This window comes from Miniopterus natalensis, chromosome 7 (assembly GCF_054644295.1).
Source record: "Miniopterus natalensis isolate mMinNat1 chromosome 7, mMinNat1.hap1, whole genome shotgun sequence".
NCBI lineage: Eukaryota > Metazoa > Chordata > Mammalia > Chiroptera > Miniopteridae > Miniopterus > Miniopterus natalensis.
The window spans coordinates 43,337,125-43,361,431 of record NC_142087.1 but is presented as its reverse complement, the minus strand read 5'-3'; the positions used below and the strand labels follow the sequence as shown (position 1 = coordinate 43,361,431).

Sequence of the window (24,307 nt, the reverse complement as noted above, 5' to 3'; positions counted from 1 at the left end):
AGAAAAAGTAAAGAATTACAATAATAATTCAAAATGTAGAAGTCATACCAAAGATATTAGAAATGAACACATCACAATAAGATTACCATAATGATACAAATTTCCTTTCAGGTCTTAAGCATACCACCAAAGTGACTCTGTGAGCTCAATGCTACAGGCCTTAGAATAAATCAACAGCTCAATGATTATAATTCAAAAGAAATATAATCTCTATAACATGAAGGGAAATATTTTAGGGACAAACCAACTTTCAGTTGCAAATGGACATCAAAGTGCTAACAACATACTTCAAAGGTACCCACTGATTACTTTAAACTAAAACAAGAACGAACTAGGGATTTACAAAGCCTTCCCTAAGGTATTTTTGCTGAATGGCATTCAATAGAAAACCTACACAGTTCTACTCCTTAATTCTTGGATCTTCTTATTGGAAAACAAAGAAATCACAAAATGAGGCAAAGGACCAACACCAAGTCCACACTGCCTGAGAGGATATTAACCATTCTTCACTGTTTTAATTTGTATGTAGTCAGCCTGTTGTGATGCCATCAAACCTCAAGGTAAAAATAACCACCACCTAATTTAAACTTTAAGCACACTAGCAAATTACAGTAGGAAAGAGACAGAGGAAATAGAAAGCAGTACAAAATAAAATTGGAGGTCACTCAATGTTCTCTTTTACTTTCTTACTATTTACTGTTATGGGTCTATCGTCTTTTCTGGATGACAACAATATACATCAGTAACTTGTAAGTTGTAGAATGGACTGAGTCTGTGTACATAAAGCTGGAACATAGGAAGGAAAGACTGAGCTTGAATCTACCCAAGCATTCAGTATATTCACATCTCAACATGGTTTTCCACTCACTGTGGTATATACAGTAACTCTTATTGAATGTTAAGGGAAAAAATATGACTGAGATGTAAAAATATCCAGAAAGAAAGCCATCTGCTAGCAATAACGTTGAAACAGAAAAAAAAAGAAAACCGGTCTAAGAAAGTGATGGCTCTTTGGCAGAAAACAAAAGTTCTGACTAAAGAGGAGAATGTTGAATTTTAGGTATCTTAGATTTGATGTGGAGAAGCACTCGATATATCTAAGATAAAGCACATACTTATGGAACTTTTCCAGTGCAAACCTCAGCCAGAACAAGCATTGTTCACTGTATGGGGAAAAAAACTTTTGTAAAAGTTTAAAAGGTAGTTAACATTCAAGCGAAGTTATGTGATCTAAGAGAAAGGCAAGAACACATACAACGTTACACCTGTATATGAGATCTGGGGAACCAGCAAAGGTTCTAATGTAAATCATACTAATTTTAAAGACACATGAAATAAAACATACCACCAGATGCATTGCTAATGGCTGATCCTGCAGATGCCACCTTGGAAACTGCTGCTGGATTGTATGTCCAAGATGTGCCACAAACTTCCACCTTTAAATCGCTGTCTGAATAAATCTGTTGTACTCGGCCAACTTTACCTAAAGTCTTTTAAAAAAATCAGATTCATGTTTCCAAGTCCAAAGTATATACCATAAAAATCAATCAACAGTTTTTAGATGTTTAAATAATTCATTTTTTTGTTCCTAAAGAAAAACTTTTTTAAAATGACCATACTCAAATGGGTTATTCATTAATTACAAACTTTAAAGATTAGCTTTTAAAAATATTTTAATAGAACTATTATACTTCCACAAAAATATAAGAAAATAAATCAAGAATCTATCTGATTTCATAAAAGTTCACAAAATTTTGCTTTTTGATATCAACCCTTCTTTTTTAACCCGTAAGATATAGCTTGAGAACTTAGAGCTCAAGTAGTACAAAATCCATCCTCAATCTAGTCTAAAAATATAGTCTGATTTCTAAAGTATATATACACGCACACTACACACACACACACACACACACTCAAATTTAAAATGGCTCAAAGTTATATCTATGTTTAAATCCTTTTTAGAATCATGCCTGATTCAAAAACTTAAGTGTGTAGAAATAACATGCCTATTAAATACGAAATAAAGAGGGAAATTAGGTACAGAGCACAATCAGCAACAGCAGTTCTTACCATGTGGCAAATGATGTTCTAATGTTCTAAGACAGTGATTTTCAACCTTTTTCATGTCATGACACACATAAACTAATCACTAAAATTCTGCAGCACATCCAAAACTATATTTTTTGCCGATATGACAAAAAATAGGTATAACTTTTACTGATTTACAGTAATAATAATAAGCTATAGTTTTTCTTCCAAAGTAACTTTTTAAAAAATCTGGTGCCTATAGTTGTATATAAGGATTTCCGGTACCAAGCATTAACCAATCAGATGCAATCTTATTAAGCAACGTGACCAATAAGAGGCAACTCTGTTATATGACTTATATATTTATGGTTCAGAACAGGGCATTCACTTGAGAGAGCTATTGTTGTGTTGGCTGTTGTCATTTTTTTATTTGACAATCTAAGGCAGGGGTGGGGAACATCCCGCCCGTGAGCCGTATACGGCCCACAAATCATTTGGTCTGGCCATGCCAAGGCAACTGCAGGTGGGACTAAAAATTCAATAAATCTAGGAGCTTTCTCATAGCTAATTTTTAAACTGATAATTTTGTATGGCCCGCGAATGTTGTTATAAATACCCAAATGGCCTTTGGCAGAAAAAAGGTTCCCCACCCGATCTAAAGGAAACAAGGTGAGTGCTCCTGACTAACGTCAGGTATTGCATTGTTTTAAAAAGTTATTGCAGCCCAGCCGGAAATGGCTCAGCGGCTGAGCATCGACCTAGGATCCACAAGATCGCAGTTTGATTCCTGGTCAGGGCACATGCCCAGGTTGCAGGCTCAATCCCCAGTTGGGGGCCTGTAGGAGGTAGCTAATCAATGACTCTCTCATCATTGATGTTTCTATCTCTCTCTCTCCCTCTCCCTTCCTCTCTGTGAAATCAATAAAGATATATTTAAAAATAAATAACATGACATAAAAAATTATTACAGCACAATGTGCCTATTGCAGCACACCAGTTGAAAATAACTGTTCTAAGAGCTTTATATGTATTGATCCATCTAATACTATAACCCTGAGAGTTAAGTGCTAGCATTAGCCCCATTTCAAACTCAGTTCCAAAATCTATTCTCTTAAACACAACAGAATAGCAAATAACAATACCAGAAAATTGGTGAAGAATAGTGATAATATCTGACTACTTCCTAACAAAGAGAAACTGCCCTTGACTTTTGTCCTTTGACCTCTCTGCAGCACCTGATCCAAATTTGAGAAACTATTCCTGAACAGTTTCTCAACTATTTCTGGGTGACAGTCTTTCTGTTTGTTTTCCCCTTTCTTCACTCACTGGTTCCTTTTCCTTCTTCAGATCCCTAAATCGGTTCATTCTCCAAAAATTTATTCATTTTTCACTCTTCCTTCTTGAAAATTTAATCCACACTGACAACTATCAACTTATTTCAAGTCTTGAACATATACTTCTCTAGCCCTGTTTATCCCTCTCCGTGCCCCCCAACATACCAATTTTAACTTCTCATTAGACATTTTCACTTGGAATTTTCCACCAACATCTCAAACTCTATGATGCTGGAAAATCTCAAACACACAAAAGCAGACAATACTATACTGAATCCTCATGTACCTATCAACCAAATTTAACAGTTATTAGCTCATGGCCAACCTTGTTTTCCCCTACTCATTCTCCCTTCTGTATTATTTCATTATATACACTCTTTTTTAAAACATAACTACAATATTATCAACTCACCCAAAATTATCAATAATAATATAAAATACCAGTCAGTGTTCAAATTCCTAATTGCCTCATAAATGTTCAAGTCAAGCTCAAAATAAAGTCTATACGTAATTTTTTCTTTGCAAATTATTTGTTGAAGAAATGATTATTTGTCCTATAAAGTTTCTTACAATCTGAATTTTGCTAACTGGTATAGTTTAACAGCTTCACCTGAATCTTTATTTGTTAAGACATCCTTCAAGTCGGCTGCTAGATCCTTTTAACATGACCTAGAAATTTTTGAAAACTTCCTTACTTTCTGGTATGAGGCTCATCTTGTTCATTTCCTATCAAAGAGCTAGAATTAGCCATTTCTCCAAGATCCCTAGTTCTTTACACAGGAAAGGCTATTTCAAGACCATAATCTGGGCACTAACGTTGGTTATTGGTTATTGTTACTGGAATGGTGAGTGTTTCTAGGCCTTGTCATGGACAGAGCTAAGAAAAGGGGGAGAGGGATTGTTTTATTTTGTTTTAAAAGATAAAATAAATGCAAGACTATAGGGTTTTTATATAACCTCTTCTATATTATATCTGTATCTCCTTTCCCAGTTCTATCATTCTGGTTCTTAAGGTCACTGGGGATAATAGAATTATCTACAACTACTCATTTTTTTGTCATATTACACAAACAATAATCTCAAAATCATATCAACACTATTACAATTAAATTTCTGAAAACTGTTAAGTATTTCTTTTTCCGTGTAGTTCTGTAGAGTATATGCCTCCTATAAGCCTATAGAGACAAATTACTGTGTTTAAAAATCATTTGAAATTTCCTTTCTGTATAGCTATGCCAACAGAAAACACATTTAGGTTCATTTCACTTATTTTCTACTTTTAGGAGTTTCATTTTTTAACTTAATTTTGTTCTATAACTGTACAAAATATATGGTTTCAAATCAAATCTATAAAACAAGACATATTCAAAGATGTCTCTCTTCTACTTCTGTCCCCTATATCATATTCCCTTCCTATATATGAACACTTTTAACTTTATTTCTTCACTAATATTTTTATTTTAAATAATAGTATTTAGTCCCAATTAATACCTTACCCCTACATTACATTTTCCACTAACTGCTCTATGCAAAAATATTAACTATAGCCCTTTTTGGACTTTCCCTGGCTAATTTAGCTGGAATAAATCAGAAAATAAAAGGCATAAGTATGCCTAAATGCCAATGAAGAGCACAATTCTCAGAGGATTATGCTAATTTAGTTTCTAAAATTAAAGTGCTTTTAAAAACTACATAAGCATGGTGTAATTCCTAGTCCAAAACTATTCTATTTATACTTACTGGGAGCATAGCTTCAGCCCATTCTCCATGTCCTCTTTGCAGAAGTTTAATTCTTTCCAGATCATAACAAACTTGTACAAGATCACCCACTTGAAACTGTGAGGTGCCTCCTTCTGCACCCTGAGCAGCATCCCCACTTCGGACAATGTTTGCTTTAGTGAGAACGGCAGGATTGAAGGTCCACCTAAGGATAAGAGCAAAAACTCAAAATAGGTAAGTTTAATTTTAATGTAACATTTTTTGTTAAGCATTGAAGGGAGAAAAGTCTTACAACACATCCAAAAAGTAAAGCAATCCTTTACTATTACATCCTGAATTATTTGTGTTTCTTTTTACAATTTTAAAATACTAATTTGGGAAAAGAACCACTGTAATCTTACCACCCTAATATGATATACTTCTATGTCAATTTATTATCCTTTCTTTGCATGTTAAAAATTTGTTATAAAAATAATACACTCATTGTTAAAAATTAAAACATTTCAGAAACATGTAAAATATGTTAACTTTGAGAAGGAACATATCTGCCAAGGATTCCTGAGGGTTAACTGGGCCCAGTCTAGCAGCCACTGCTGACAGAGGCCTCTCAGGCACTCTGCATTTAAGGAAAAAGCTACAGAATGAGCTGCCAGCCTCCTGCACAGTGTTTCTGAATTCTGAGTCAATCCTTATAAGGGAGTTCCTGGCATCATCTTTTGACCAATGGACTGAGACCTGCCACATCCAATAAGAACAGTGCATCTATATTATTTGCATATATACTGACCAATCAGAATAAACAATTTTGATCAATAAGGATCATGCCATTTGGATCGATCAGAACTGTGTAATTTGGATTCCTCATTTGCATAAAAATTCACAGAAACCAGGGTGGGAACTTTCTCTTTAAAAGACGGCACTTGTAGTTTCCACCAGATACTGCATTTCCTAGGTTTGTAAACTGTTCACCTGAATAAAGTTTCTCCTCTTTCCACAACTCAGACTGGTAATTTTTGTTGATAAATGACAGTTCCATTTCACACAAACACACATGGATCACCATTCCTCACCCCACTAGACACCACTGTTAATACTCCATTGTGTATCCTTGCAGGTCTTCTATCAATATGCTGAGTGACAGTTATAATGTAGAAAGAGAGTTGTTTTCCTTTCCATAAATGGAATCATTATGTAATTCTGTGGCTTTTTTTCTCAGAGGATGCATCTGGGAAGATTTATTTTGCAATATCACAGGAACAGATCTACATATTCCAGTTTAATGGCTACAGAGTATTCCATAGCACGGATATACACTAATGTACTTAACCAATCTATTGACTCTTATTTAAAGTATTTCCAAATGTTCACTACGGTATTACGAACAATACTATGAAGAACCTCCTTTTACGTACACCTTTGTGCATATGGGGGTCAGTATTTCATTAGAGATTCTTGGAAGAATTACCTAATCAAAGTATACAATTTGTTACAATTCTGATAGAGCCAAACAGCTCTACAGAGTACACCATTTCCCCGTACAATTGCGATCTCATGGATAAAAATATTTAGTTTTAATTTCTCATGCAAGCGTATTTTACATTATCGTAATTACTGTAGCAAAACAAATGTGGATTCTGAGTTCTTCTTTTCTATATATAAGCATTTTGCTATGCTGCTACCATTTTCATAACCACCATTTTATTGACTACTTAATATTCTATCAAATAGTTTTACCACAATGTATATAACATATTTTCTCCTAGTCCACATGGCACTCCAAGGATAGAAGTTTCCCTAGTCAAATAAGCTTTTATAATATGGTCATTAGCATATAAAAGATTCTGAGTAGTCACAACATACAGAAACTTACTAAATTCCTATAACCATGCACACTTTGTTTTGTAAAACCACCATAAAGAGAAAGAAGTGCCTCTGACCAGTTAAGAATAAAAATCAGCCTGGCAGGAGTAGCTAAGTGGTTGAGCACTGACCTATGATCCAGGAGATCGCAGTTCAATTCCTGGTCAGGGCATATGCCTGGGTTGCAGGCTCAATCCCCCAAAGAGGGAGTGCAGGAGACAGTCAATCAATGACTCTCTCTCACATCATTGATGTTTCTTTCTCTATCTCCCTCTTCCTTCCTCCTTTCCTCTCTCTGAAATCATTATTTAAAAATAAATAATAAATAAATAAATAAATATTCACCTGGACTAGTAAAATTAAAAAAATATATATATATGTTGATTATCTTTTCATGGGTATAGAATGTATAAAATGAATTATCCCTCCAAAATTCATATGCTGAGCTCTAACTTCTAACATTACTGTATTTGGAGACACGACCTTTAAGGAGGTAATTAATGAGGTTAAATGAGGTCATAAAAGTGGGACTCTAATCCAACAGGACTGATTGGTGACCTCATAAGAGGAAGAAATAATAGGAGTGATGACCTCATAAAAAGTGATACTGGTGATATCTCTCTTTCTCTGAGCATGCACAGAGAAAAGGTCATGTGAGGACATAGTGAGAAGACAGCCATCTACAAGCCAAGAAGTGGTCTTACCAGAAACCGACCCTGTCAACACCTTGATCTTAGACTTCTAGCCTCCAGAACCGTAAGAAAATCTATTTCTGTTGTTGTTTAAGCCACCCATTCTGTGGTGTTTTGTTATGGTAGTCTCAGCAAACAATACAGTGAGCTTACTGGTCATCTCTGTATCTTCTTTGGAAAAATGCCAATTCAAATCCTCTGTCCATTTTTCAATCAGGTTATTTTGAATTATAAGACAAAAGTCCCTAATCAGACATATGATTTGAAAATATTTTCTCCCATTCTATGGGTTGTCTTCTCACTTTCTTGATAGCTTTTTTTAAAATACAAATGTTTTTAATTTTGATAAAGTACAATTTATTCACTTTTCCTTTGGCTGTTTCTGCTTTGGAGGTCATATTTAAGAAACCACTGCTTAATCCAACATCATGAAGATTTACGTTTAAGTTTTGTTCCAAGAGTTTTATAGTTTTAGCTCTTACATTCAGATCTGTAACTCATATTTCTATATTGTGTGTAGCAGGGGTCCAATTTCATTCTTTTGCATGTCGATACCTGGTTGACACAGCAACTCAATTTCTGTAAAAAGGGCACTAGGATTTGACAGGGATTGAACTGAATCTGTTGATTAGTTTGGGGAATACTGCCATCTGTTATAGGCTGAATTATGTCCCCCGCAAAAGATATGTTGACATCCTACTCCCTGAAACTTCCTGAATGTGACCATATTTAGAAATAAGATTTTAGAGATGTAATCAAGTTAAAATGAGGTCATACTAAATGGGGGCAATCTCTAATCCAATGACTGATGTCCTTATAAGAGGATCATGTGAAAACAACTTTTGATTATTTTCTATGTAAACAATTTTAGAATTTCCATGAGCTCAATTAACTTCCTTCTATGTCTCCTCGGGGTTCTTTCCTCATGAATGGTTAAGCTACAAGTAGTGGCTTGGCAAAAATAAAATAGTGGGCTAAAGGATTATTTACATGGCTCTTAGTCTCACATGATCTCCCTACAACTGTCTGAACTTGACTAGAGATTGATTTCGATGCATATGAAAATAAAATTTGTACCCAAGAAAAAAAGTTGGAAAATTATTCAATTTAATTACTGCTTTTTCTTTAAAATACCATAAACATACAAGTAAATTAGACATATTTTTACCCTTAAGAGCAAATATATAAAAGGCACAGGCCCAGTCTCCAAGAAACTCGCAACCTAGAGATCAAATAAATAATCATTTTACTAGATAGCAGGAGACCTATACAGATGAATAATGTATGCATACACTAGAGAGGGCAGAAGGAGAGAGTAGGTTCCCAAAGTATATAAGCTCAATATTTATAGAATGCAGACGAGTTAATCCAGAGAAAGGGAAAAAAGGAAGAAAGGGTATTCTGCATGAAGGGAACGGTATGTGCAAAGGTATAGAAGCGAAGCTATCACGCGATTCTACACCGCTGCTAAGGATTAGTGTGCGTGTGTGTCTGTGGTAGGGAGAACTGTTACCAAGAGACAGCCCTGCAACTATGGGCCGGCAGCACTTTAATTTCATCCTCCTCATTCAGGAGAGACCTGTACAGTCCATTAGGAACATAGAACCTTCTGCTATCCTCGGACCTAACGATGACACATATATTCTGCTCCCTGCAGTAAAAAAGTCAGAGAACAGCCCGGCCGGGCGTGGCTCAGCGGTTGAGAGTCGACCGAGGATCCAAGCGATTGGGGTTCGATTCCTGGTCAGGGCACATGCCCGAGTTGCAGGCTCTATCCCGATGTTTCTATCTCTCTCTCTCCCTCTCCTTTCCTCTCTTGGAAATCAATAAAGATATATTAAAAAAAAAAAAAAAAGTCACAGAACACTGCAGCTTAAAGGTATTCATATAAATTCACAAACACACATACTTCTTGACATTTGTTCCCCTCCACCTACCAACATGTTCTGGATTTATACCTACTGAGAGCTACCTTTAAAGAGTCTTTGGTTATATCACATTATTTGCTTTCTTTAAGGCTCTTTTCTCTAGCTTTATTTGCCATTACTGAAAATTAAGAAATATCACCAACCTATTGCCACTTGGATACTGTACTACAATGTCATGATCTTCATCAATGCCACAAACAGTTCCAGTTGTAGTTAAAGTCTCAAACATGCCATCAGTCCATCCTCCATGACCATGCTGCAAAGACTGTACAATTTCTAGGTCAAGATCTATATTTACCAGGTCACCAATCTGCAACCCACCAGGATTCCTGTTGCCATTCTGCTCACCTGTAATTGCAGAGGGAGTTGACAAAGGAAAAGGAAAGTTACATGTAAAGGAAAGCAACAACATGTAACTTCATTATTTTTAAACAAAAACAAGCTCTAGATTTTTAGTTTCCAACTAATCTGAAATGTTTTGAGAAAATAATGTATCCAATTCTAGAACTAGAGATCTTTGAAAAAAGAAAAGCATGAAAGACTGAAATAATGTGATGATTTGTGACGATAAGGAATAGGAGCAGAATCTATAGAAGATTATGCAACCATATATCAGAACACCATGTTCTAGATGTTGCAAATATTCACTTTTCTACCTGGACAATTTGTTGACTATCACTGCATCAAAGCCATGGTAACTAACTAGAGATTATGAAAAAAAAAGAAACCCTATAATTATTTTTTCTCTGAAGTGTTTAGTATTATTTTTTACCAATGGTTTTTGTGATTTTTGCCTTAACAGCATTTTTAAATATTTCAAAGCCCATTCCCTACATTATTTTCAAAGCTAGTTCTGGAATAAAGGATTCATGATCATGAAACACTACAATGAGGGATCCAAAATGTGTATGCTGATTCTATGCTTTCCTTGTGAAGGCAAGACACAAAACAAGAAAGGTGGTTTTTTTTTTTGGTGCCAAAACCTGGGACGGCAAGAAAGTTTCTGACAAGAGAAATGGATGCTCTCAGCAAAAACGAAAGTATTTCTACTACATTCTCCTTAAAAAAATAAAAATAAAGAAAAGAGAACTTTTTAGCAAAAAGGCAAATCCAATGATTTAGAAAGAGAAACACAGAGTTTGCATGAGAAAGAAAAGCATTCAGCCCTGGCTCGTCTGGCTCAGTGGTTAAGCATGTTGTCCCATGGACTAAAGGGTCCCGGGTTCAATTCCAGCCAACCGTACATACCTCAGTTGCAGACTTCATCCTCCGCCCTGACTAGGGCAAGTGCGGGAGGCAACCAATCAATGTGTCTCTCCCACATCAATGTCTCTCTCTCTCTATCCCCCCCCCGCCTTCTACTCTCTGAAAAGCAATGGAAAAAATATCCTCTAGTGAGGATTAAAAAAAAAAAAAAAAAAAGAAAGAAAAGCATTCAGAGACTAAAGGCTTAATCAGAAGAATATGGTAAATGTTTGTCATAATAACAATAAAGAATCTATAAATGAAGGTGGTTTTGGTTTTCTTGTTCTTTTTTTTATATTAATGCTTTGTGAAATTATATTTATTATATTACCTTAATCTTGGAGCTGTTCTTGTATTAGGAAGGCAATTTTACGGAAATTCTAAAGATTTCATAAGCTTTAAGTTGTCAGATCCTATTTTCAATAGTGTAAGAGATATTAATATCTAATACAAAATTTTTCAACAATATAAGTTTATGGGTAAAAGACATAAATGACATGTCAATTCTCAAGATATGACAATTCAGTGTCTATATAAATCATTTAAAAATAACAAATTCTTTAAAACTAAAATAAAACTAAAAAAGTATCTCTTCGAATAGCTTTAATGGTAACTACTTTTTTAAAAGTCCATTAAACATTTTTCTGATTCCATGAACTCTGACCCATTATTTAGTAATTTTCTCTAGTCTGCTAACTCACCTAGCACAGGGCAGTGATCTCTGTAGAAAGAACCTCCTTTGGCATCCTGGACACACTTCAGATCAGACTAAGAAGGAAAAAAAAATCACCCTTGAAAACGTCAAGTATAGCTAGCTCAATACCTAAAGTAGACAAAAATGTTCATTCAGAGCATACCCTCAGCAGAAGTCAAGAGTAGCTCTGGGTTAACAGTCACACTTAACGTGGCTTTCAAAAGCATCCATCAAAAACTATAAACATGATCTTTATAATATTTTCAGAAACACATGCTAAAAAAGGGAACTATAACATATCTAGTATTTAAAATATACATAACACATTCCATTTTAAAGATACTTTAACCAAAAAAGAACTCAACTCATGATCTTTCTAATCAATTTTATGAGATACAGAACCAAATAGTCTTTTGATTCCTTGTCCAATTAATTTTCCTATTTACAACTTTAGTCCTTACTTCGCCATAACTTAGTTAACTCAAAGTTCCTTCCCACTTAGCTTGTATAAGGAAACAAATTATTATTTAAGTATCTGAATGGGAAGGCAGTGGTCATATAATGAAAAAATACATTTTATGTAAATTTAGTAGAGCAACCTTGGGGGATACTGTGAAAATTTATAAGTAGATTTACTAAAAAGTGCCTAATAGTACCTGACATAAATAGGTGATCAGTATATACTTACTCTATTAAGGAAAGGAGCTCCTTTACACACACACACACACACACACACACACACACACACACACACGAGAAAAAGAGAGAGAGAGAGAGAGAGAGAGAGGAGAGAGAGAGAGAGAGAGAGAGAGAGAGAGAGATAACCCAACTCTTTTCCAGTTCCTTTGCCATTAGAGCATCATATTTAACTAAATCCTAGCTAAAGAGATACAAGGGTCAAATTGTTTTAGTGTGATACTAGAACTCAGCAAATTCACTTCTAGAAATGTATCCTAAGGAAATACACTCATAAATGTGTAGATATATGTACCAGAATACTTTCTGAAATACTGCTTGCAGCAATGGGGGGGGGAGGGGGGAACAAAACAGGTACCTAGCAACAGAAATCTCATTAAATAAATAATGGCATAACCATGCAAAAGAGTATTACCACTCAGCCATCAAAAAAGAACAGGATCAATATATATATATAAAATACTTAAGTACCTGGTTGGAATCCTATAAAAATCCACAATTTAAAAGTGGAGAGGCATGAAGATAATGAAACACTGATAATCAATGCTATATATAATTATAAATAGTGGCAAGTAAAGTATGTGCTTAAATTTACATGGCTGGCTTTTATACATATAGAATAAATCAAGGCAAACGAACAGTAGGATATTTCCCCTCCTAATGAGGGGCATAAGACAGTTGGCGGGAAAAATGAAACTTAAAGAATTATTTGAATGAGGAATATATTCAAGACAGAAAGTATATAAAAGGCATATATTGGCATTAATATTTAATTATACTCTAAATTAAATAGCTGAGGTCAATACTTGAACAATGATCCATGAAGTGCAAAAATATAGGGCATCCATTAAGTAACTCACCATTATTCTAAGCACTGAGGTAGGTCATTCAAAGTGTTTCTAGGTCAATCATTTTCAATTATCAACAATACACTTTCAAAGTACAGTGAAAAAAACCTCCTTAAAAATAATTTTAATTGGGGGACTGGGCGAAAAAGGTGAAGGGATTGAAAAGTACAGATTAGCAGTTACAAAATAGTCACAGGGATTGCAAAGTACATCATTGGAAATATGGGCAATAATATTGTGATTAAAAAAAAAAAAAGAAAGCAGAAGGGGCAGTTGTTCTATATTTTAGAAACATGAAATAGGGTGCTTGAATGTATGTATTAATTGCACAACTATTACTATTATACCTTATTATTAAAATAAACTTCAGGATAAACTTCAAAAACAAACAAACAAACAAAAATTTTAACATCTACTGTAATTTATAGTTTTATCACCCACCATACCATAAAAACCTCATTATAATACTATTCTCCATGTCCATGCCAAGGAGCAGCCTTACAGCTGATTCTAAATCTTAAATTCTTAGATTGACTATTAAATAGTTCAAACAAATGTAGTAAAAATGTAAAGCTTATTAAATTTTCACTTTATAGATTTCCCCTCCTACTGCATAATAATAATGATTCAGATGGCTACATTCTGACAAAAAGAGATAACAAAAGAAAAAAAATTTTTAAATAAAATTATTTCCCTTCTTTCATCCATCCAATATTTTCTTTTGTGGTTCTTACTACTTACCATACCCTCAAAGCCAACTCTGTAAAGGTTCTTAGCACCATTATCCCAGAGAACATATGCTGCACTGTGTGGGCTCGATGCACTCCAGTCTTGGATTTCTGTTACCTATAAAGGAATTTTTTGAGAAAATAATTTTTTAAAGGGGGAGGGAAGAGGTTAGTTCTTTTAATTATATTTAAATCTTAAAAATCATTAAGCTATCATTCTGTGTAACTAGATATGAAAAATACTTATTTGTCAAATATATGTCACTTCTAATATATAACTGACTTTTAATCAGAGGTATTTTTCCAGAATTATAAGGTAATTCTAAAACTATTATGGAAATTTTAAATTGAAAGGCTTAGTGATTATAACAGATTTTCAGAAAATACATAATTCAATACAAAATCTTAAATCTTTACTCTTAAAGGTTTCCTTTCATGAGTCTTTTCTTTTAAACCCGCTATTTAATATAAAATTCAAAATCTCTGACCAAATACCCAGAATGATTCAAGATTAACCTGCTCTCTGGTCAGCTAAAATATGATAAGCATGAGGCTTGATGGCACTGTTCAAGGATACTTGAGTGATTTTGTTCCCCCAGAGTTCCCTCAGTTGCCCCCAAAAGCAGGCCATCTAAGCCAAAACACCATGTCTATCTACCATGGAAATCCAGACACAATCTCTAGGCCCCACATGGCACCCAACTGATTCATAAACTCGTTATCAAAAAAATTACTGGGTCACTACTGCTTAAGGGTCAAGAATCAACTACACAAAAATGATACACAAGGAGCACTAAACTTGGGTATTATCAAGTAAGCCAGTCTACTGCTAAGAATGGGGAGTTAGTTGCAAATGTTCACCTGTTACTTTTCTCCATCTTGACACAGTCAGCCATCCTTCATAGTTACTTAGAATGCCAGGATGATGTTAAATATAATTTTTTAAGAAATGACCTTAAAAACAGACTATTATTTCAAATACAATACACAGTGACCCTTTCATTTTTACCCTATACTAAAGAAATCGATTTCTGAGCTATGTATTTTATGGTGCTGTTGTAGAGACAAAATGTTTATATCTAAGATTTAATCAAACATTTGAAAAATATTTCAAATTGTTAGTAAATGAATCCATTTATTCTTTTTAATTGTGAAGTAAATTATACATTATAAAAATATAACATACGTGAATTTTAAATAATAATAAAAAATTAAATAAACACCAGCCTAACAAAAGAATATTACCAGTACTTTTCAAGTCTCCTGTATGTCTCTCATCAATCCCATCTTCTTGCCTCCCCAAAGAGGTAACTACCACCCTGAATTTAGAGTCCATCACACTGTCTCACTTTGCTTTATGATTTTCAAGACTAACCACTGTATATTATACGCTTATAAAGCAACAGTTTCTAATACTCTAAATAATCTAATAATCTTTAGCAAAAAATTCTTTCTGATTCTAATATGGTCAGATTCTACTTCATTTGGTTTAAAAAATGCAATGCCAGATTGAATAAGTCTGTTTTTATAAAGGGGGAAAGCATCTGACTAAAAAACAAAGACTACAAATTTTATTTAAATCAAATTCATCCTAACTTTCAAATTACTTGGGATAAAAGCAAGTTCATTAGTTAAACTCTGAATCGCTAAATGCAATTTCTTCATTTGCTAATATGATTTAATTATCGAGGAGGAAACAAAGTGGGAGGCATAAGAAAATAACTACCATCAATTTTATACTGTGAATTCTGATTATAAAATATGTGCAGATTGCTCAGCCAGTGTTGCTCAGTAGTTGAGCATCAACCTATGAACCAGGAAGTCACGGTTTGATTCCAGTCAAGGCAAATGCCCAAGTTGCAGACTCAATCCCCAGTAGGGTGCCCCCTACTGCACGAGGCAGTCAATGACTCTCTCATCACTGATGTTTCTCTCTCTCTCCCCCTCTCTTTTCCTCTCTCTAAAATCAATAAAAACATATTTTTTTTAAAAAGAAATTATGTACAGAGTGTCTGCTAAAACCATTATGTAATAGGTTGTTGAGAAACTCTATAAAAGATCAAATTGCCAATACCTGCATACATTTATCATCTTAAATCTTAACACCACTAATAGTAGGATACTCAGACTCTGTGATTCCTAGTATGATGCAAAAGAAAGCACACAGCACAACTTATGAGGTACTCCAGCCAAAAGAAAGTTAACCTGAACCTAATCAAGCCTCTACATCTAACTAGGGTTAGAGGAACAAGTTTTAAAGTACCATAATCAATTAGCCAAATCCAAAGAACCTGGTTTCTTTAACAAATAATGGCTTTTTTTTTTTTTTTTAATGTTGATAATTTTTGAAGTTAGGTGATGGGTGCATGGAAATTTACTATTTTTTCTGCTCTGGTTTATGTTTGAAATTTTCCATGATAAAGTATTTAAAAGAAGGGAAGGGAAGGGAAGGGAAGGGAAGGGAAGGGAAGGGAGGGGAGGGGAGGGGAGGGGAGGGGAGGGGAGGGGAGGGGAGGGGAGGGGAGGGGAGGGGAGGGGAGGGGAGGGGAGGGGAGGGGAGGGGAGGGGAGGGGAGGGGAGGGGAGGGGAGGGGAGGGGAGGGGAGGGGAGGGGAGGGGAGGGGAGGGGAGGGGAGGGGAGGGGAGGGGAGGGGAGGGGAGGGGAGGGGAGGGGAGGGGAGGGGAGGGGAGGGGAGGGGAGGGGAGGGGAGGGGAGGGGAGGGGAGGGGAGGGGAGGGGAGGGAAGGGAAGGGAAGGGAAGGGAAGGGAAGGGAAGGGAAGGGAAGGGAAGGGAAGGGAAGGGAAGGGAAGGGAAGGGATCTACTGTACCTACATGAAGCACTTAATTGACACATTCAAAGCATTTGTAAAATGAAAAATGTCTTAAAATACTAACACAGGCAGTGGTACTTAAGAAACCCTTTAAGAATACACTACACACTTCCATGATGTCTTTACATCATGTTTGTCAAAGCTCACACTTAAAATGTTCATTTTTGTGTGTGAGCACTGTTATGACCATGCAAATCACGGTAAGAGTGAGTGGTGGGCCAGTCTGTGTGAGTAGCGCAGCATCAGCCCGGGCTGGTTTACACTCTCCTTTGTTGCTACTCCTCACCCGAGGATACTTTCCATTGATTTTTAGAGAGAGTGGAAGGGAGGAAGGGGGAGAGACCGAGAGGGAGAGAGAGAAACATCTATGTGAGACACACAGATTGGCTGCCCCCCACATGCAGCCTGGGGTCAAACCTGCAACCCAGATATGTGCCCTTGACTGGGAATTGAACATGAGACCCTTTGGTCCACAGGCTGATGCTCTAACCCCTGAACCAAACTGGCCAGGGCAGTTTATACCCCTTAATATAGCTCATATTAGCCATATAGTTGAACACTGAGCACATGTAGGAAAGAGGGTAAGATGGGAATCCTGAACCTCAAAAAGAGAAAAGAGAGAGAGAGAATACACTATTCACATTTATTCACATTGGTTATGCCAAGGGACTGGGACAGAGAAGTCAGCATTGAAGGGAAAGGGGGAACTTAAAAACTTTATTCATTCATTCACACAGTAAAAACAAAAGTAAAAAAAAAAGTCAGACAATAAAAACTACATTTGCTCTGGCCAGGTGGCTCAGTTGGTTGGTGTGCACCAAAGGGTTGTGGGTTCGATTCCTGATCAGGGTACAAACCTAAGTTGTGGCTGAGTGAGACAGATGGTAACTTAAGTCCCAAGCATTCCTCTGAAAGGGCCCACATACAGTAACAGACTTACTTGAACTCAACTTGCTTTGAGCTCTAGTGCTGGGAGAGCAGCTCAAATGGTGCAAGGATATAAGGGAAGGAGCTGAACTGTCTGCATCAGGGCGAGAGCTAGGGGACAGCTTTCTCCCAGACAGAAGTGCTGGCAGAGGCAATTGTTCCTTTTATAAGCCTTCCTCCCAAAGAGCTGGCAGGTGGTGCCATATCTGAGTCTTCATCAACCTAGCTAACACTGTTCGCCCTGCCAGGTGATTCCCTGAGACCCTGCCCCACCAAATTGCAGGTCCACCCAAGCATTTCCAGTGGCTTTTCCTTATAAATGGCCTCTCTTGGCTCATACTTCAGATTTTCTAAAATCTCTCAAACAAGCAGCATCTGGCCCCAGCATGCTCTGTACTGCTCACTAAGTGGCTCCAGGCCTAGAACCAGTGGCACCTGGCCTTGGTTCACAGCTTGGCCTCTCCTGGGCACCTCCAAGCCCAGCACAAGTATCAGCCATCTGCAGATTGCTTTGTAGCTCACGCCAGCATTATTTACAATAGCCAAGATATGGAAGCAATCTAGGCGTCCATCAATAGAAGAATGGATAAAGAAGTGGTGCATATATACAATGGAATATGACTCAGCCATAAAAAAGAATGAAATCTTGCCATCTGCAACAATATGGATGGATTGATAGGGTGTTGTGCTGCGTGAAATAAATCAGACAGAGGAAGACAAATGCCACTATGATTTCTCTTATATGTGGAATCTAAAGAGAAAAATAAACAAGCAGAACAGAAACAGACTAATATAGAGAAAGAACATTCTGACATTGCCAGATGGAAGGGCACTGGGGAAATGAGCAAAAAAGATGAAGGGATTAAGAAGTACAAATTGGGCCATAGCTGGTTTTGCTCAGTGGTTAGAGCATCAGCCAACAGACTGAAGGGTCCCAGGTTTGATCCCAGCCAAGGGCACATACCTTGGTTACAGGTTCCATCCCTCACCCCAGTCTGGGTGTGTGTGGGAGGCAACCAATCGATGTGTGTCTCTCTCACATCGATGTTCCTCTTTCTTTCCCTCTCTCTCTCTCTCTTTCTCTGAAAAGCAATGGAAAAAATATCCTTGGGTGAGGATTAAAAAAAAAGTACAAATTGGTGGTTACAGAACAGTCATGGGGATGTAAAGTACAATATAGGGAATACAGTCAATAATATTGTAATAACTATGTATGGTGTTACATGGGTACTAGATTTACTGGGGTGATCACGTAGTAATTTATATAATGTCTAATCACTAGGGTGTACACTTGAAACTAAGATCATGTATGTCAACTGTAACTGAAAAATAAAAACATTAAAGTAAAAAAAAAATCATCATTCCTCAATGCTAAAAAGTCTGATGTGAAATGTCACCTCAGTACATGTAGCATTTAGCATAACACAGAATACACACAATTCAATACACATTTGTTGAATGAATCAATAAATGATCAGCAAAAGCATCATAAAATCCAAAATAAATAAATCCAACAACCCACTTAGCCTACTATCTTTGGCTATCCCACCCCAGTGATACAGGCTCTACAAAATTCCCTTCAGGATGACTGCTATAATTGACCCTAGACAGCTCTACACACTACCTGAGAAGAGTTTCAGAGTTAAGTTGGACTGGATAATAAAGTAGCTGCTTATTACCCTCTAAGACACAGGTCTTTGAGAGAATAGAATATAAAACAAGTAAATTCAAATGAAATTTTAATAGCAAGAAAGTTAAGCACATTAGCTAAAGCTCAGGGAGGATGGCCCAAACAATGTTTAGAAAGGCATTCTGGGCAACAAAATGGAAATATGAAGCCTAAAGGTAGAAAGGTAAAATCTTCCCAGCAACTTTCTCAAGAAATGCCAATATTTACAACACAGCAGGAACAATCTTTTTTCTTTCAGGAAAAAAGGAAATGAAGATTTTTAAAATTATTCTTGGCATTAAAAAAATGGGCCACAAAATTCAATTATAGTAATAATAAAAATCTCCTGACATGTTATATTCTAGAATAACATGATGAACTAAGGAAAACATTTTACCTTTCCCCTACGTCCATTTCCTCCATCCTGATCTTCCCATTGCCAGTCTACTCCTCGTACCACTCTGGCACCTGCAAAGATCCCTCTGGCTGTAATCTTCTTAGATTTTCTACGAGACTCTAACAGAACCCTAAAAATAAAATTATTTTCTTTCAAATTTACATTAAAACAGGCAACATTATTTTTTAAAATAAGATTATATAAAAGGTTATTTTGAAAATATGAAAGATTTTTCTTTGTTCTGGTTAATACCATAACAGCATGTTACAGAAATACTTTCTGTAACATTTACAGGTGATGATGATGATAGTGGTAGTTGGAATAGTAAAAGCAGCTAATACTTACTGAGCTTTTACTATACATAAAAACACTCACAGAGGTATAAAGTTTGTTGTACTCAAGAGGAGGGTATTCCATTAAATAGTAATGGAATCCACATTTGAATCCAGTCTACCCACTTCAGAGTATCACTATAGCCTCTACTACTTTAGAGACAGCAAACTCAAATCAAGTACCTGTACAACTGTTAGGTAAATAATATAAATGAGGGCCTAAGAAAGATAGCACCAAAGAAATGACAAATGGCAAGTAGCACTTGACCTCAGGCTTATTTAGGAAGACAAGAGGGAGGAGTAGGGACTTTGAACTCAAGCGCATTATTTATCTACGGGGTACAGGTGCTCCTGTGCTTCAGCAGACTCCTACCACGAACAAATGTAGGCCCAGTGCTACCTCTTGACTAACCTAGCTATCAGAAGCTTTCCTAATCCTATTTTTAAGGCTGAATAGTATAAAAATTTAATACAAACAAGGAATTACAACTAAAGAAAAAACTTTCCCATACCGCTCACTTCCTGGTGTAGTAATTCTATAGAAGCGATGCCTTAAGTGATGCTTATCTCCATGATAACAAACTGTGCACAAATCATAATTTGTACACTCTGCACACTTCCACCGAATGCCAATGATTGGCTGCTGGCGGCAGGTATCACACATGGTTCCATCATGCTTGATGCCTGTTAATTAAAACAAGGATACACACTTACATTAATTACAGGTATTATTTACTTGAATATTATTTCTTAAGGGGAAAAATAAGAACATGGCATTTTACAAAGTATTTCAAAAAGGGGGAAATAATATTTCAATGTATCAGTTTCAAGATAACATATTACGAATATTTTAATCAGCACAAATTACATACTAGTTTCTATCCCTTCTTTTTTTATTAGTAAAACATTTCTCAGTAGCACTTCCCGTGTTCTCATCCACAAACTGAAATTTAGATTCAGTCCAGAGAAAATAAAAAGAACCCTTTATCTCCAAGAAGATGTTTCAGACTTCAACACTCAGGAATCTTTTGAGGAATTTAAACTTATCCTCCAGGTAAATAATTACTACAAAAGAAAAGACAATTTTATCCTCAAGGTATCATAAAAACAAACTACTAATTAACTTAAGAATTTTTCTCTAGGTATTAACTTTGTCCCCACAAACAATAAACTTCAGAAAATGATTAGCAAGCAAGCTTCCCAGGTTAAAGGGTAGCAATATACTATAGTTGAGTTTGTTGTGGTTTTTTTCTAAGGGATAAGAAGTAATACATCTAGAAAAAGAAAATAAGTACTTGGTTATATAACCTTCACTAAAAATGTTCACATGCATGGATGAGACAGACATTAGAACTATAAAAGGTACAGCTAAAAAGTAATGAAAATAACACATTTTTGCAAAAGGGTGGGGAACGTCCAGCCTACGGGCCATGTATAGCCCTCAAAATCACTTGGTCTGGACCTGCCAAGGCCTCACTAAACAGAAGTAGTTCTAGCCGTCACATTAGGGGTGAGTTAATTAAATGTTTGACCAGCCCAGCCAGCGTGGCTCAGCAGTTGAACATCGACCTAGGACCCAGGAGATCTTGGTTAGATTCCCGGTCAGGGCACATGCCCTGGTTGTGGGCTTGACCCCCAGTAGGGGATGTGCAGGAGGGAGCCAGTCAATGACTCTCTCATCATTGATGTTTCTATCTCTCTCTCTCCCTCTCCCTTCCTCTCTCTCTAAAATCAATAAAAACATATATTTTTAAAAACTATTAAATATGAAAAAAGGAAACCATAGAAGTGCTAGAAAAAAAGTTGAACAGCGTACTTTACAATTTTGAATAAAGTTTATCTAAGCATGTCACAAAACCTAGAAGTCACATGCATGCCCATGTGAGCACACATATACATAAGTGTATAAACAGAAAAATCTGAAAGCCCACTACAAAACTGCTGACAATGATTGGGGGTGCAGAGATGGAGGCACTTTCACCTTTTGTTCTATATACCTTTGAACTGCTTATTTTTATTATAAGCATATTGCTAACTTCATAATTTAAAAAGAAAACACAGCCCTGGCCAGTGTGGCTCAGTGGGTTGGGCATCCTCCCATGCAACAAAAGGTTGTTAGTTCAATTCCTGGTCAGGGAACATGACCTGGTTTCAGGCTTGATCCCCAGTAGGGGGGGGAGCAGGAGGCAGCCCAATGGATGTATCCCTCTCACATCGATGTTTCTTTCTCTCTAAAAATCAATTTAAAAATCTTAAAAAAAGAAAACACAAAACAATAGATACCAATTTTATCCTCTCAAACTGGCACAGATTAAAAATAACATGTCAGTGCATGTGAAGATGGTGTCCAAAGAGGCAGTCTGATACTTCTGAGAGGTAAATCAAAATTGATACCACCTCTATAGAAGGTACTTGCAAAATGTTTCAAGTGCCTTAAAAGACCGTGACTCTGGGTTCACATTTTTTAAATATATCCAAAAATAGTAAAATTGTAGTAGATAGAAACAAAAATTTAACATAACTGACATCAAAAATATGGGGTTATTTATGGGTAAACTATGGTAATTCACAAGGGAAATTCAGTTATTAAAGCATGTTGTAGAAGAGATATTACTGACATAGTAAACTATATTATTATTTTATAAAGCAATTTGCAAAGAATTACAGTATACCATTTTGGTAAATAAATTACATAATATATACAATTCACCTGCACAGAAAAACTAGAAAGATAATATCCAAAATGTGCTGACTGAATTATCCTTTGCAGTTTTCCAAGTTTTCTGCACTGAGCTTACTATAGGAAAGCACTATGATCAAAAGCATAATATCAAATAGCATAATAGTAAATGTCTCCACAATGGTTAAGTTTCTAAACAAGGTGTAAAACAGGTCTTCTGTGCCAATACAAAACATAAAATGCACTAAACAATCAGTATCCCTATGCATGTAGAGCTTTATTCTAAACTGTGTAGCACTTCAAATGAGTTAGTTGATAAAAAGCATAAGGAAAAATGTATCTCAACCTCCCACCGACCAAAAAGAGAGAAAGTCCAGTTTTCAGCTATTTACATATTTTCATCTCTATGTTAATTTTCCACAAAGTACAATGATAACATTCGTGAGCTCACAAACTGAGTACAGGCTTTCTTTAAAAGAAACCATTTAAACACACAATGATAACTGGTGTGTAAAAAAAAAAAAAAGGCCCTTCTACAATTCATAGTTTTAAAGAATACTCCAGGAAAACCATTAATGCACACAAAAGCACATCCAAATCCTTTCTGGGTTCCCACAGTTCAAACATCAACAAAGCTAGTGAACAGCTGTGAAACAGACTAATGCTGAGAACTGGAAAAAGTAAACAAAGCAACATCCCCTCTTCCACTACCAAAATGAGCACTAAAGAATTTTTAAGGAGAATGCAATCAACAGAATTTAAAACAAAAGTTGATATTTAAAGAAACATAAAACAGATGAAGGGGTATTAAATAAACAGGCCTAAATTTGACTCCTCTCTCACACTGGTAGCTTTTTTGCTTCCCCTTACTACATCTACCTAATTTATTCTCATCTAAAACCATTTTTTCCCAGTCTAAACCTCCTTTGCCCTGGCAAGAATTCTTTCTTAAAATTTTCATTTCATAAAACTTAATTCCCTAACTAAACCGTGCTTTTCTCCTTCCTATAGAATACCATCTTACCCTCAAGAGTTAATGCTCTTTCCCTTTGCTAAGCTTTATGAAGACATCTGCCACTGTTAAATGAACCACCTGATGATGGCTTTTGACTCATTCTACTAATACTCAAATGACCATCTGCTGTTTTAATGGCATCTAGCCTAAATGCAATAACTTAGAGAATTTACATAGCTTAAGTCTCTTTGTTAGAAAATTTTATGAGAACAGTAGAACATGCTAGTCAAGATCAATAATCACAAGTTAAAAGTCAATGAAAACAGCTCAAATTCACAAGGCACTGCAAATAAAATGTTGAATTTCTAGAAAGAAAAGATGACTGACAGAGAGAACTAGAGTTCTCACTACAAGCAGCTCCCTACATGAAGCACTTAAACATGAAACGAGAATATCTAAATTATCACTTTGTATAATAGCAAAAGTAAGCAATATAACTGTTCATTAACAAGAGTGGAAATGTAAATATACAATGGAATACCTAAAATAAATGTTCAACAGTCACACAATTCAACATGGATGAATCCTTGAACTGTAATGCTGAATTTTGTAAGCAGAAACTCTACAAGCCAGGAGAGAATGGAACCAGATATTCAAACATCTGAAGGAGAGAAATTACCAGCCATGAGTAATATAAACAGCAAAATTACCCTGTAAATATGAAGGAGAAACAAAGACATACAT

General features: G+C 35.9%; 1 protein-coding gene across 1 annotated transcript in view; it reads right to left on the bottom strand.

The window, feature by feature from the left end:
- MIB1 (MIB E3 ubiquitin protein ligase 1) overlaps positions 1–24,307 on the bottom strand; it is a 91,947-nt gene that overhangs the window by 55,772 nt on the left and 11,868 nt on the right. The window contains exons 2-8 of the mRNA XM_016211513.2: positions 20,441–20,612; positions 19,597–19,726; positions 13,786–13,890; positions 11,508–11,574; positions 9,705–9,909; positions 5,103–5,286; positions 1,346–1,490 (exon numbers count right to left, since the gene is read on the bottom strand). Coding sequence (XP_016066999.2) covers positions 1,346–1,490; positions 5,103–5,286; positions 9,705–9,909; positions 11,508–11,574; positions 13,786–13,890; positions 19,597–19,726; positions 20,441–20,612 — 1,008 coding nt within the window. The remainder of the gene's footprint in view (positions 1–1,345; positions 1,491–5,102; positions 5,287–9,704; positions 9,910–11,507; positions 11,575–13,785; positions 13,891–19,596; positions 19,727–20,440; positions 20,613–24,307) is intronic.